This window comes from Trichosurus vulpecula, chromosome 5 (genome assembly GCF_011100635.1).
Source record: "Trichosurus vulpecula isolate mTriVul1 chromosome 5, mTriVul1.pri, whole genome shotgun sequence".
In the NCBI taxonomy this organism is placed as follows: domain Eukaryota; kingdom Metazoa; phylum Chordata; class Mammalia; order Diprotodontia; family Phalangeridae; genus Trichosurus; species Trichosurus vulpecula.
Genome location: NC_050577.1, coordinates 212,110,547 through 212,124,494, shown reverse-complemented (window position 1 = coordinate 212,124,494; position 13,948 = coordinate 212,110,547). Strand labels below are relative to the sequence as shown.

The following is a 13,948-nucleotide window of genomic DNA, read 5'->3' as shown; positions in this document are numbered from 1 at the left end:
CCAAATGATATGCATACGTTTTTGGTCCACTTCACTTCTCCTCTCAGGGTTTGTCTCATATAGGGAACAAGCAAACAGAATTTCTCCTAGGAGATTGGTTTTCTCAAAAAAAAATAGCCCAACCTCAAAATGGCCTACAGATCTTATGTACCATGTATTCTGATACGAAGGCATACAAAAAAAGCTAGAATCTTTTATAATTGTACAAATTTTAGGGCAAGCAATAAAGCTAAGTTCAGGGACTGCACTCATTGATATTCATCAGTTATGCTATTTGACTATATCTGCATGTGCCCCATCCTGTGGAAAAAGGGATCTGATTAAACCAGCCTCCATCCATAGGTAAAGAAAGTTTATCAGATATTGACTCTGGAGTCATATGGGATTTGGTGGTTGGCTTATGGCCCAAATGGAATTAATATTAATACCTCTGGAATGGATTAAGTGGAAATAAGTTAGGTTGAAAAGAACCATGATTTTTTAATACAAGAATGTTAGAACAGGAGCAGTTGGCTTATATGTTTTGTGATTGTGACAAAGAGAGTTCCAGTACTTCACAATTTAGTGTCAATGTCCAAATAAGCCTCTATCCATGTTTCAACCATCTGGCTAGCAGCTGCTGTGAGGGCGCAAAGCCAACAACAACCAGCTCACAGAACACTGCAAGCCCAGGTCCTTTTCATCTGCTTTACCAAGGAAAGCAAGGTTAAGGGGTTAACAATTTCACTTCAATCAAGCATACAAACAACATCCACCTAGTTCAAGGGAAAAAGCCAGCACCCTGAATTACAGACCAAATACAATTCACAGTCATCAACATCTGGGTGTACAGCTGGGGAGCTCATCAGAACGGCTAGCCCGGAGTCACACGCCACTCCTGCTGTGGCTCAGAGCTCCAGTGAGAATGCTAACCTCTATGCTTATATATCCTTTTCAGGGGGCCCTGACCTCACCCAGGCTGGGCATGGAGAATTTCCCCACCCCCAATATCACATCAGATACAAATCAATGGCTCCCAATTGTCTCAGTGCTGAGAAATACAAAAACATCCCACTTTATCTGCCCCATTCAAACAAAGGCCAGAATCATTAAAGGTCAACAGCAAAAAGTCCCACCTTAATTACTATTGCAATCCACTATAACATTGGTTCACTTAACAATAGAATTAGGAATTAAGTAAACGTCATGATGGATGAGATAGCTCTAGAGCTAATGATGTTCTGGGACCAGTGATTTGAATTTTCTGATGAATTTCTTTGCTTGAGATAGTGTGTTTGCCTTCAGATTGTTGTGGGGATCAAATGAGATTATATGTACATATATACATACATACATACATACATATATATATATATATATATATATATATATATATATATAAAAAGTGCCTTGCAAACCTCGCTGCTTTTCTTACATTCCTCCCAAATGTAAGCATATTATTAGTAGCCATTAATCTCTAAGTAACGTTTGGTTAATATGTAATAGTAGACTTGGCTGTGATGAGTGATTTAGTATTAATGGAATTAGAAATAGAATTAAAGACACTTGATTAAGTCACTGGATTCAAGGACTCTAAATTTACTGATAATAATTTAGATATTCTGATTTACACTTTCCAGAAAATTTAAAATGAATAATGTTTTTCAACTTTCTGTTAATTGTAGTAGTATGTGAGATGAATGCAAAAGACACTGTTATTTTTTGGCTATCAGGTTCTGAACCTTTTGATTTCACTACCATTACTTGGTGTTTCACTTGCTAATATACTATTTGAAAATGTATTAGATACAGTGGACTTAAATTGGAAGTAATCAGTCATCTTGGCTTTGGAGGGCGTGCTGTTGTGTCTAGGAGAAATTAATTTGGTGCAAAACTTCCTAGGAGTAGAGTGTATATCTGCTGATTACCTTACTCCTCCTTTACAGGGCTCTAAATCTGATCCCTGTGCACTAAGTATTGTGATTATTTGTATATTTAAAAGTAATTATCCAAATTTCTTACATTATATAATCTTATATGTTTTGTGTTATTTATAATATGCATTTCATCTAGTATTTCTTGTGGAAGCATTTCATCTGGCATGAGATCATCCTTTGAAATTGTGTAAGTGTATCTTGTAGAACTGTAGCCAGCTGGCAATCTAGTAGTAGATTTCAATGTAACCTCAGTGGAGGTTGTAGTTTGTCAACTGTTTTTTAAATACCTACAACCATAATAGCTAGCATAAAAGCATCTGAAGCCATTCACATCAAAAGATTTTATTTTAAAATGTCTGTTGTCACTGGTTAAGTTATCATCAAGGGACTTGGTTTTAGTTTCTTGGATATGGAACCGAAACACCTGTACATTTGATGTGAGGCTTTTATAAGTATAGTAAATGAATCCCTTAGAAGCATATATATATTGAGAATATCTTTGATGGTATTGGATGCACTGTTCATTTTTGAGGTATTTTGAATTAGATTTTTTGTCACTTTACTAAAATAAAATGTTTTCATTAAAAATGTTCTAATCTTTTTTCTTTTTTTTTTAAAGCATCTATAAGTACACCTGATTATTCGACATTTGGATCCAATGAATCAGGTATTTTGATATGATTTAGATAATCAGGAGGAAGTTTTTGGTTTTCTTTGAAACTTTTACTTAAGAATGTGGTCATTGTCTTTGTAAATGTTCCTAATGTTTTTATTGCAAACTAAGGCAGGCATTCCCCCAAAGGGGGAAGACATACATACATACATATATGGTGTGTGTCTGTGAGTTTTCCGGAGGGCTGATTCTCTTGGTTATTAGTTAATAGAACCTAATCAATGAAATATCCTCCCTAAGGCCTATACTGGGAATGATATTGGTATGAAAATATAATAGGCTGAGTGTATAAAAATGTAACAAATAGTATATAAAAATAAAACAAGTTGGGTCTTCATTTTTAATAGAACAATATTGCTTAATAGTAGGTAAGACCTTTTAGATGTCACACAGAGCCCTCAAATGAATGGACTCATTGAATAGGTAGGCCAAGGAATTGCATAATGAGAAGGGTTACTTTCCACCTGGCAGGGGTAACTCTAGCAATCACATATGCTGTGGAAATAAGATAATTTAGACCCTGCCTTGAACCTCCAAAGGCTCTGTATTTAAAATAAAGGAACTCTTCATTGTCCTATCATGTGATATTTTTACTAACTGTACAAATCTGCCTTGCATTTAATAGGACAGTACTTGTAGAAATTAAATATGCTTCTTTTTCATTGAATAGAAAAAGGATTCCATGTACCAGAAGCAACTCCAAAATATTCTGAAACAAGTGCTATTGTAGGTAAGGAATAATATGAGTAAGTTACTGAACTGATTTCAAACAAGTTCTTTTCTTGATATTAAATTTGATATTAAAATAATCATGTTGAAACTACTTTAACAATTCAGTAAGTGTATGGGTTGTTTTCCTATGTCAGTTTGATTTTTGGAACTTTATGGAACTTTGATTTTTTTCACTAAATTAACTGGTGGTTTTCATGTGATGTAGATGCTATTTTTGTACATTGTCTAATGTGTGAAACTAGAGGGTACCCAAGTGAACACGTAGAGGAAAATAATGTGGTGTACCTGGATTTGAATCCTAGCTCTAGTCTGCACCTCAGTTTCCTCATCTTGAAAATGGTATGGGGTGGGGGGAGAGTTGTGCTAGTTGACCTCTGAAACCCATTCCTATCTAAATCTATGATCCTATAGCTTGTATCTTAATTGTATCACCACCTTTGAGGGGGAAGTTTATGTTTAAAAACCTTTTGTACTTTTTTTAATTGGGAACATATTTAACCTATTACACAAAGTTAGAAAAGTCAATAAAATGTTTTCTCTATACTTTTATTAATGTCTATCTATCTACCTATCTACCCCTCTCTCTCTCTCTCTCTCTCTCTCTGCATATCTGTCTATCTGTCTGTCTGTCTGTCTGTCTATCTATCATCTATCTATGAGTAGGTCATCCTAACTTGTTCAACTTCAAAATAGCCTGTTTGGACACTCAGAGGCTGATTCCACTGTTGACCAGTACAGAATTTGCTGCTTTCCAAAATTTAGCACACTCGTCCTTCTTAAGTACCATCCCATGCCAGATTCTGGGGGCTCACAATACTGGTGCTATACTTAGAACATCTGATTGACTCTTCCCATTGGAGCTCAGATTGATCCACTTGCCTCACTATTCCCTAGTACCAGAGATTAGAGCTGTTACTACCATGCCTGTTGTCCTATGCTTTTTAATGGATATTAAATAACTAAACCTTGTTTATAGTCACAAATGAGAATTTTAAAATAGTAGAAAGCCCTTACTCTTTTAAGAAGAATCATAGTTTCTGTGTCAGATGAGATTATAAATAATCTTCTGCTCACATCTAGGACAAAAGTACTTTTATTGTTTCTGTAACTGTCCTACCAAGATATAGATGGACAGTGAAATGAGTGATGAAAGACATCTTTTATATATTCTCAGTGGAAATAATTACTAGCTGTGAAGAGTAATACATGATGAATTTCAAGGCTGCTTTAAAAAATGTCTATGCCAGGCAAAGAAGAGAGAGTAAAACCTATTTTCCATTTCCCTGGGGACACAGAGTTACTTTCCATTGTTGTTAAGTTATTATGTATTAAATAAATAAGAACTAAGGAAATACTTTCTTCAGCTTAATGTTTAATGGGAAGGATTCAAGCTGCAGTGAAGCTTATCATAATATCTTTATAATTACAATCAATGTAACTGATATGCATGGCAATTATTTTATCAATTTCAGTAATTCTTTTTATTCCATGAGGTATCTTCAAAGTTTCATCAGTAGAAGAATAAGTCGCTATCTAATGTAAAATAATTAATATACTTCTGACATGTTTTAGGTGAATCTTCCACATGGGGCAAAGGAGCATATAAAGCCTTTAATGGTCAAATTTTTTCCTTTGAGTCTTCATGCACATACACCTTCTGTCGTCACTGTGTTGAATCTGGAAGTTATTTTAACATTGAAATCAAACGAAATAATCAGAGTGATATTGAAAAAATAACAGTCTTACTTGATGGAAATGATATCTCTATTAGTGGAAAAACAATCCTGGTTAATGGAGAAAGGTAAATAAATCTAGAAAAAAGTGACTTTTTTTTACAAAGGAGGGATTTTATGAGAAAATTTAATGGATAAAAATAGAAATGCTTAAAAAGAACATCAATAAAATTTATTTTAAAATACAAGGAAGAAAAAGTTAAGAAAAGGACACAAATAAAACACTTTTGTTACTATTTTGTTATGATTATATATTTGGAACAAAATATATATTATATATTACAACATATTATATACATATGTGTTACTATATATGTGTGTGTATATATATTATGTGTATATATATGTGTGTATATATATATATATCTTAAGGGTTTGTGAGGTGCTTCACAAATATTTTCTCTTTTATCCTCATAATAACCTTGGCAGGGTAGGTGTTATCATAAATTTTAAAGTATATTCATCATAAAATTGAAAAAATATAATTTTATTAGTAATTCAATTATCATACTACTTTATGACTAGGATATTTTAAAATGTGTCTTTAGTTATATCCACAAAGTTATGGTAAAGTGAACATTCTTGATGTTTTTATATGCAGCAAGTGTTCCAGATGTTTTCAAGTGTCATGGTAATTACATTCCTGGATGTTTGAATGTACTTTTCATTTTTTAATCTAGGAGTTTTTGCTCTGTGTATTCAAAGTCCAATGATCTTGAGGACTTTCCATAAGATTTACATTTTAGACCATTGAAAACTATGTTCCATTAGTCACATTTCCAGAAGAAATACTTCAGAAGTAATAAAAGAGCATTTATTACTGGATCAGTGCTAGGTGTGGTATTAATAGGGAAATATATTTAGCCAATCAATCAATTAATGAATAAGCATTTGTTAAACTCTGTGTATTGAGAACCTACTGTATATATTGGGGACATAAATGCAAAAGTGAGAAATCTCTGCCCTCAAGGAGCTTACATTCTATTGGGGTGAGAGGATACAAAATGTTCACAGAGGAGTAAATACAAGACATATACAAAATGAATCTAAAGTGATTTTGAGGGTGTAGTGTCGGGGACTAAGAAGTGAGGGAATAAGAGAAGGCCTCTTGAAGGGGGTGGCACTGAGTCTTCAAAAGAGCTAGAGGTTTCAAGGTATATTTGTACAACATTTAGGGGATAGGGGATACCCAGTGCAAAGGTGCAGGTGGAGATAAGAGTTCACTGTACTGGAGAGTAGCAAGTAGGCCAATTTGGTTGGAGAGTAAAATATATGTGGGATAGTAATGTATGTTTACTCAAAAGACATTCTGGAGACAGATTATAAAGAGTTTTAAATGCCAAGCAGATGAGTTAGTATTTTATGCCACAGGCAATGAGATACATTGGAGTTTTTTGAGCAGAAGAGTGACATAGTCAGGACTGCATTTTGGGAATATAATTTCGTCAATTGTGTGGAGGATGGATTAGATTGGGGAGAGACTGGATGCATATAGGGAGACCAATTAGTAGACTCTTGGGATAATAATCCAGGGCAGAAATGATGAGGACCTAAAGTTGTTGCATTGTGGTAGGGATGGAGAAAAGGGGACAGATGATAAATAGTAAAGAAGTAGAATTGACAAGACTTGGCAACTGATTGGCTACTGAGAGGGATAAATGAGAGTGAAGAGTAGAAAATGGGTCTCAGATTGCAAACTAGAATGTTTTTAGATTGTAACTAGAAAAATGATAATGCCCTGGATGAAAATAAGGAATTTAGGAAGGTTTAAATGGAAAAATTTGGACATGTTGAGGTTGAGATGAATTTTATCTAGAAAATGAAATGTTTAATAAGTGTCTTCTATTTAACATATGATAATGCTTTTTACAGTGTAAATGTTCCATTTAATAACAAGTTGATTCACATAAGACATTATGGAGACTATACTAAGCTGGAAAGCCGTAGAGGAATCCTATTTTTAATGTGGAACACAAAGGATAAATTGTCAGTAAGTTCATCTCTGATTTAATTCTATAACATTGTTTTCAGGGAAACTTTAGAATGTAAATAAATTATACATACATACACACATCCTTTTCCTTCTATTTCTGTGGTTAAATATAAGATAGCCAGCAGACAAATGTATAAAATGTCCCAAAATAAGTAGAACTTCCAACATCAAAAAATGTTTATTTTGCTAGTACTTGCCTGCACATAATTACAGAGCATTTATCACCTCATTAATGACCCTCAAACAAAAATAAATTGGGAAGAAAATGACCCATAGGAACACAGAATCAGAAATATTTAGAGCTAGAATAAATGAAGCTATTTATCACACGATTATTATGTGCCCAGATATATAATAAGTTAAGTGCTAGGAGATACAACGACAAAAAAGAGAGGACTTCAGAGATCACTTAAACTTCAAAACTAAACAAAGCTTTATTTGTGATTTTGGCAGACATCTGTGATTTTCTTTAAATAAGTTAGCTTGGAGGAAAGTCCTGCTAAGATTGCAATTTAAGTATTCTTCAATTTCAACGAAGAGTGACCTGGGGCACTAAAAGGTTAATTGCCTTGTCTAGGGTAACACAGCTAAGATGGGGCAGAGGTCATACTTTAGGCATATCCATGTATTTGAGCTCTATCTATCATACAACACTGCTCCATTTTACAGATGAGGGAACTTAGGACAAAGAAGTTCAGTGATTTTGTTGGTGTTACATGGTTACTTTGTGGCAGGGTAGAGATTAGATCAAAATATTCTTGGCCCTGAATCTAGAGCTCTTTCCATAATAACTGTGTAATTGATGTTAGGCATTCACTAGAAAATCTGGATTTAACAATAAACTTTGATTTTAATATCTAATATACTTTTCAATTTTATTATTTAAAAATGATTTGCATAGCTCTTCAGGAAGTGTTGGTGGAAATGTGCCATCTTAGCTATTAACGACCAAGGTCCCATTCTACCAATTATGTCTGGGCCTTGAATGGAGGAGTAGATTACAAGGAAGCTGAAGGTCTGCTTTTGGTTGTCGTCTTACTTTGGGGTTAGAAATATCTACTCTGAGGTCTAATTTTTCCTATTTGACCAACCTGGAATTTACCCAAAACCTTACAATTTGTGTATATTGGGCTTTATGAGGCATTTTAAATGTAAATGCAATTTTCTTTTATAGCTTACTCTTCACAAACCATATTCTACCTGTGGTCTTTGTGGAAAACTGAGTGATTATCCTGGTAAGACAACTTATATGAATATTCTAGGTTTTGTTAACATTTGAACAAAATAGCACCAATGTTTTTGTTTGTCTTTCATTCTCAAAGAAAACCAATGACATCAGGAGGGTGATGTCTTGACTTGCAAGTAAATTGGATTTAAGTGAGGCAGAGCTATGCAAAGTCATCAGCCTTTCTCCTCGAGTAGCATTGGAGTCACACATAGGTCAGGATGACTGGCAATAGCAGCGGGAAACCTTAGCCTTTTTAATCTAAGGTTTTTCCCAGCACTCAGTTTGTCTGAGGCAACACCCATCCAGTAATTAAAGACTAGGTAAGAACTGAGGTGAAAAATGGCTTAGTTTGCCTCCACAAAAGAATTGGTTTGGGAGAAGACCCTCAGAATTTCAAGGCATAGTCAAGTAGCTACATTTGAATTCCAATGGACTTTTTCGAAGCCAGGTTTTTCAAAGTTATATTTCAAGAAATCATAAATGAAAACTACATGAGACAAAAGAGTTTATTGTCCCAGTTTTTTAAAAACCAAACAATAATAGAATAAATAAGGAGGGAAGCACTAATGTAGGTGCAATATTATCAATCACCAAGCCTCTAGGCTTCTAGGAATTGTGCTGGTGTGTAACAGTTAATGTCGAAACTTGTAATTCTTTCCCCATACTACTATATTTAGCTCATGTAAATGTGAAACGTGTCAGATATCTCCAAGTAAAATAATGTTTGAATTTTTTTTAGAAGAGGAAGATATTGATGAAAACATTGCCAACAGTAAAATTTCTGATGACTGTCCTAAAGCCATAGCTAAGCAATATGAAGAATGTGAGGATGGAAAAGAGGTAAGAAAGAATTGTAGAACTGGCCTATTATTACTATGTCCTGCAGTTTCTGTGTAGTGTTTCCAGTAAACTACTTTCATTTACCTATTTACAGCCATCATCCTACTCTAGGATCTTGGAGGATCATGTGATTTTTAGAATGCTGGGGGACCTTAGAGAACATGTAATCTAACCTCTGAGTTAAATGAAGCATTTCACTGGGGCCACTCACTATAGCAACTGGAATGGGATGTGGAATTGGTTTATGGAGTTTAAAATTGGGAGACTTAAACAGTTTCTCCAGCTAGGTGGCACAGTGGATAGAGTGCTGAGCCTAGAGGCTAGAAGACCAGAGTTCAAATCTGGTCTCTGACACTTACTAGCTTTGTGACTCTGGGTGAGTCATTTAACCTCTGTTTGTCTCAGTTTTCTCAACTGTAAAATGGGGATAACAAATTACCTCACACAGTTGTTGTAGAATGAAAGGGAATGACATTTATAAAGTGTTTTGTACATAGTAGGCATTACATAAATGCTTATTCCCTCCTCCCCTTTCCCTTATCCGTTTCAATTTCTTCATTGTGGAGCAAATCTAAGCTCAGGTTGGGGCAATAAAGTAGCAGTTCTCCAAATGAGGAAGTGGCAATTATAAAGATGACTCTCAGTTTTCCCTCTTGGCGCAGAAAAAGTGCCATTTTGGACATGTTTTAGAAGTGTTTCCTACTTTTTAGGGATTCCAGGATGATGGTTTGTAGAGAGAAAAGTATTTTTTTAAAGTTTTAAGTCTAAATGAGTGATTATATGACAACTTAACTTCAGAAGAGAAAAGGAAACCCACAAACATGATTCCTATCAGACAAAAGCCACAGGAGGTTTTTCAGTCCCCTTAGTTGCTGTGCCTTCCCATCTGAGATTATTTTACACATTTTTTGTGTTTTTTCCTCTGTTAGAATGTAAATGTGAGGAGGGACTGTCTTTTGTCTTTCTTTGTATCCCCAATACTCAGTATAGTAGTAAGCCTTAGCCTAGCACATAGTAAACACCTGATAAATTCTTGTTGACTTCACTTAGCCTCTCTTAATCCGTTTCTTCTTCTGTAAAATGAAGAAAATGATGGTACCTCCACAAAAGATTGTGGTGAGTATTGGATAAAATAGTATATATAAAGTGCTTTGTAAACCCTAAAGTTCTATATAAATGTCAAGTATTTCAATTATTCTTAATGTCCAAAAGCTTTTTTTAAGCCATTCTTTATCACAGTTGGAGATGGTAATGGGCTACTGTGGACCTCCAAATCTAAGTCTAGGTTGGGGCAATAATTTAGCAGTTTTTGAAATGAGGAAGTGGCAATTATAAAGATGATTCCCCACTTTTCCTTCTTTGTACGGGGAAAGTGCCATTTTGTTGACACTTTTTTTGTGATTTTCTTGCATCACTTTCATTTCTCTTCCCAATTTTTCCTCCAGTTCTCTTACTTGATTTTCCAAATCCTTATTGAGCTCTTCCATGGCCTGAAACCAATTCATATTTTTCTTGGAGGCTTTGGATGTAGGAGCTTTGACTTTGTTGTCTTCTTCTGCTTGTATGTTTTGATCTTTGTCACCAAAGTGAGATTCTATAATCTGATTTTCCCCCCTGTTTGCTCATTTTTTAAATTAGATTTTTCTTTTTAGTTTACAACACTTAGTTTTACATATTCCTAAGTTTCAGATTTTCTTGCCTTCCCTCCCCTCCCCTCTTCCCACCAAGACTGCATGCAGTCCGATATAGATTCTGCATAAACCTTCGCATTAAACTTATTTACATAATATTCACACAATAGTCAAGTTGCAAAGAAGATTTATGACCAATGGAATGAATCACTGAGGCAAACTATGTGTTCTCTCTCTCTTTTTTTTTTGGTTTGGTTTTGAATTTTTCCAGGAGTACTTTTTGTTCCTGAAACCAATTAACATTTTTCTTTGAGGCTTCAGAAGTAGCAGTTTTGAATTTGTTGATTTTTTTCTGTTTGTATTTTGATCTTCCCAAACACCATAGTAATTTTCTGTTGTCAGCTTCTTTTGGTGTTGTTTACTTACTTTTCCACTTATTTTTTGACTTTCAACTCTTTGCTAAAATGGGCTTTGCTTCTGTGGTCAATGCAACTCTAAGCCTGAGGCTTTTTATGCAACTGCTTTCCTCAGATAAGTCTGGGGGTAAATTTTCAGTTTTTCCAAGGTGGTATGATTTAATGAGAACTATGTTTCCTACTCTTCTGGCCTGTGCCCTGGATTATAATAAAGGACAAATATAACCTATGAGCAGTCTGAGCTGCCTGAATAGAGACCCAGTCAGTTGGATAACTCAGCTGATCTTCTCCCTCTCCCTCTTGTCCTTCTTCTCCTCTCCAAAGGAAGGTAATTTTTTTTTCTTTTTTTTTGATTTTTGTTTTTTTAAAAAATTTATTTATGTAACATATTTAGTTTTCAGCATTGATTTTCACAAGAGTTTGAATTACAAATTTTCTCCCCATTTCTACCCTCCCCCCCACTCCAAGATGGCATATATTCTGGTTGCCCTGTTCCCATTCAGCCCTCCCTTCTGTCACCCCACTCCCCTCACATCCCCTTTTCCCTTCCTATCTTGTAGGGCAAGATAAATTTCTACACCCCATTGCCTGTGTATCTTATTTTCTAGTTGCGTGCAAGAACTTTTTTTTTGTTTTTGAACATCTGTTTTTAAAACTTTGGGTTCCAAATTCTCTCCCCTCTTCCCTTCCCACCCACCCTCCCTAAGAAGTCAAGCAATTCAACATAGGCCACATGTGTATCATTATGTATAACCCTTCCACAATACTCATGTTGTGAAAGACCGACTATATTTTGCTCCTTCCCAACCCATCCCCCTTTATTGAATTTTCTCCCTTGACCATGTCCCCTTTCCAGAGTGTTTGTTTTTGATTACCTCCACCCCCATCTGCCCTACCCTCCATCATCCCCCCCCTTTTTAATCTTCTTCCATCTTCTTTCCTGTGGGGTAAGATACCCAATTGAGTATGTATGGTATTCCCTCCTCAAGCCAAATTTGATGAGAGCAAGATTCACTCATTCCCCTCCCTCACCTGCCCTCTCCCCTCCTCCCACAGAACTGCTTCCTCTTGCCACCTTTATGCGAGATAATCCACCCCATTCTATCTCTCCCTATCTCCCTCTCTCAGTATATTCTTCTCATCCCTTAATTTGATTTTATTTCTTTTCGATATCTTCCCTTCATCTTCAACTCACCGTGTGTCCCCCCTGCTCTCTCTCTCTCTTTATATATATATATATATATATATATATATATATATATATATACACACACACACACACACACACACACACACATACATATATACATACATGCACATTCACTTATATATATACATAAACATATATATATATATATATATATGCATATTCCTTTCAGCTATGATACTGAGGTCTCATGCATCATACACATCATCTTTCTATGTAGGAATGTAAACAAAACAGTTCAACTTTAGTAAGTCCCTTATGATTTCTCTTTCTTCTTTTCCTTTTCATGCTTCTCTTGATTCTTGTGTTTGAAAGTCAAATTTTCTATTCAGCTCTAGTTTTTTCACTGAGAAAGCTTGGAAGTCCTCTATTTTATTGAAAATCCATATTTTGCCTTGGAGCATGATACTAAGTTTTGCTGGGTAGGTGATTCTAGGTTTTAATCCTAGCACCATTGACCTTCGGAATATCGTATTCCAAGCCCTTCGATCTCTTAATGTAGAAGCTGCCAGATCTTGGGTTATTCTGATTGTGTTTACACAATACTCAAATTGTTTCTTTCTGGCTGCTTGCAGTATTTTCTCCTTGATCTGGGAGCTCTGGAATTTGGCAACAATATTCCTAGGAGATTTCTTTTTGGGATCTATTTGAGGAGGTGATCGGTGGATTCTTTCAATTTCTCTTTTGCCCTGTGGCTCTAGAATATCAGGGCAGTTCTCCTTGATAATTTCTTGAAAGATGATATCTAGGCTCTTTTTTTGATCATGGCTTTCAGGTAGTCCAATAATTTTTAAATTATCTCTCCTCGATCTATTTTCCAGGTCAGTGGTTTTTCCAAGGAGATATTTCACATTGTCTTCCATTTTTTCATTCCTTTGGTTCTGTTTTATAATATCTTGATTTCTCATCAAGTCACTAGCTTCCACTTGCTCCAATCTAATTTTTAAAGTAGTATTTTCTTCAGTGGTCTTTTGGACCTCGTTTTCCATTTGGCTAATTCTGCCTTTCAAGGCATTCTTCTCCTCATTGGCTTTTTGGAGCTCTTTTGCCATTTGAGTTAGTCTATTTTTTAAGGTGTTGTTTTCTTCAGTGTATTTTTCAGCATTTTTTGGGTCTCCTTTAGCAAGTCACTGACTTATTTTTCATTGTTTTCTTGCATCCTTCTCATTTCTCTTCCCAATTTTTCCTCTACTTCTCTTACTTGCTTTTCCAAATCCTTTTTGAGCTCTTCCATGGGCAGGGACCAGTTCATGTTTTTCTTGAAGGCTTTTGTTGTAGGCTCTTTGACTTTGTTGACTTCTTCAGGCTGTATGTTTTCATCTTCTTTGTCACCAGAGAAAGAATCCAAAGTCTGAGACTGAATCTGGGTGTGTTTTCACTGCCTGGCCATATTCCCAACCAACTAACTTGACCCTTGAGTTTTTCAGTGGGGTATGATTGCTTGTAGACTAAAGAGTTCTATGTTCCTCGTTTGGGGGGAATGTGCCAGCTCTGCCACACCAGCACTCCTCCTTCCCCCAAAACCCCCAACCCAGACTGGGCTTAGATCTTCAGGAGGCTGTGCACTCCTGCTCTGATC

General features: G+C 35.5%; 1 protein-coding gene across 1 annotated transcript in view; it reads left to right on the top strand.

Moving 5' to 3' along the window:
• The first annotated feature begins 491 nt into the window (after positions 1 to 491).
• Positions 492 to 13,948, top strand: part of MUC19 (mucin 19, oligomeric) — a 63,822-nt gene continuing 50,365 nt past the window's right edge. The window contains exons 1-6 of the mRNA XM_036760701.1: positions 492 to 621; positions 2,536 to 2,583; positions 4,894 to 5,122; positions 6,927 to 7,044; positions 8,222 to 8,282; positions 9,018 to 9,115. Coding sequence (XP_036616596.1) covers positions 492 to 621; positions 2,536 to 2,583; positions 4,894 to 5,122; positions 6,927 to 7,044; positions 8,222 to 8,282; positions 9,018 to 9,115 — 684 coding nt within the window. The remainder of the gene's footprint in view (positions 622 to 2,535; positions 2,584 to 4,893; positions 5,123 to 6,926; positions 7,045 to 8,221; positions 8,283 to 9,017; positions 9,116 to 13,948) is intronic.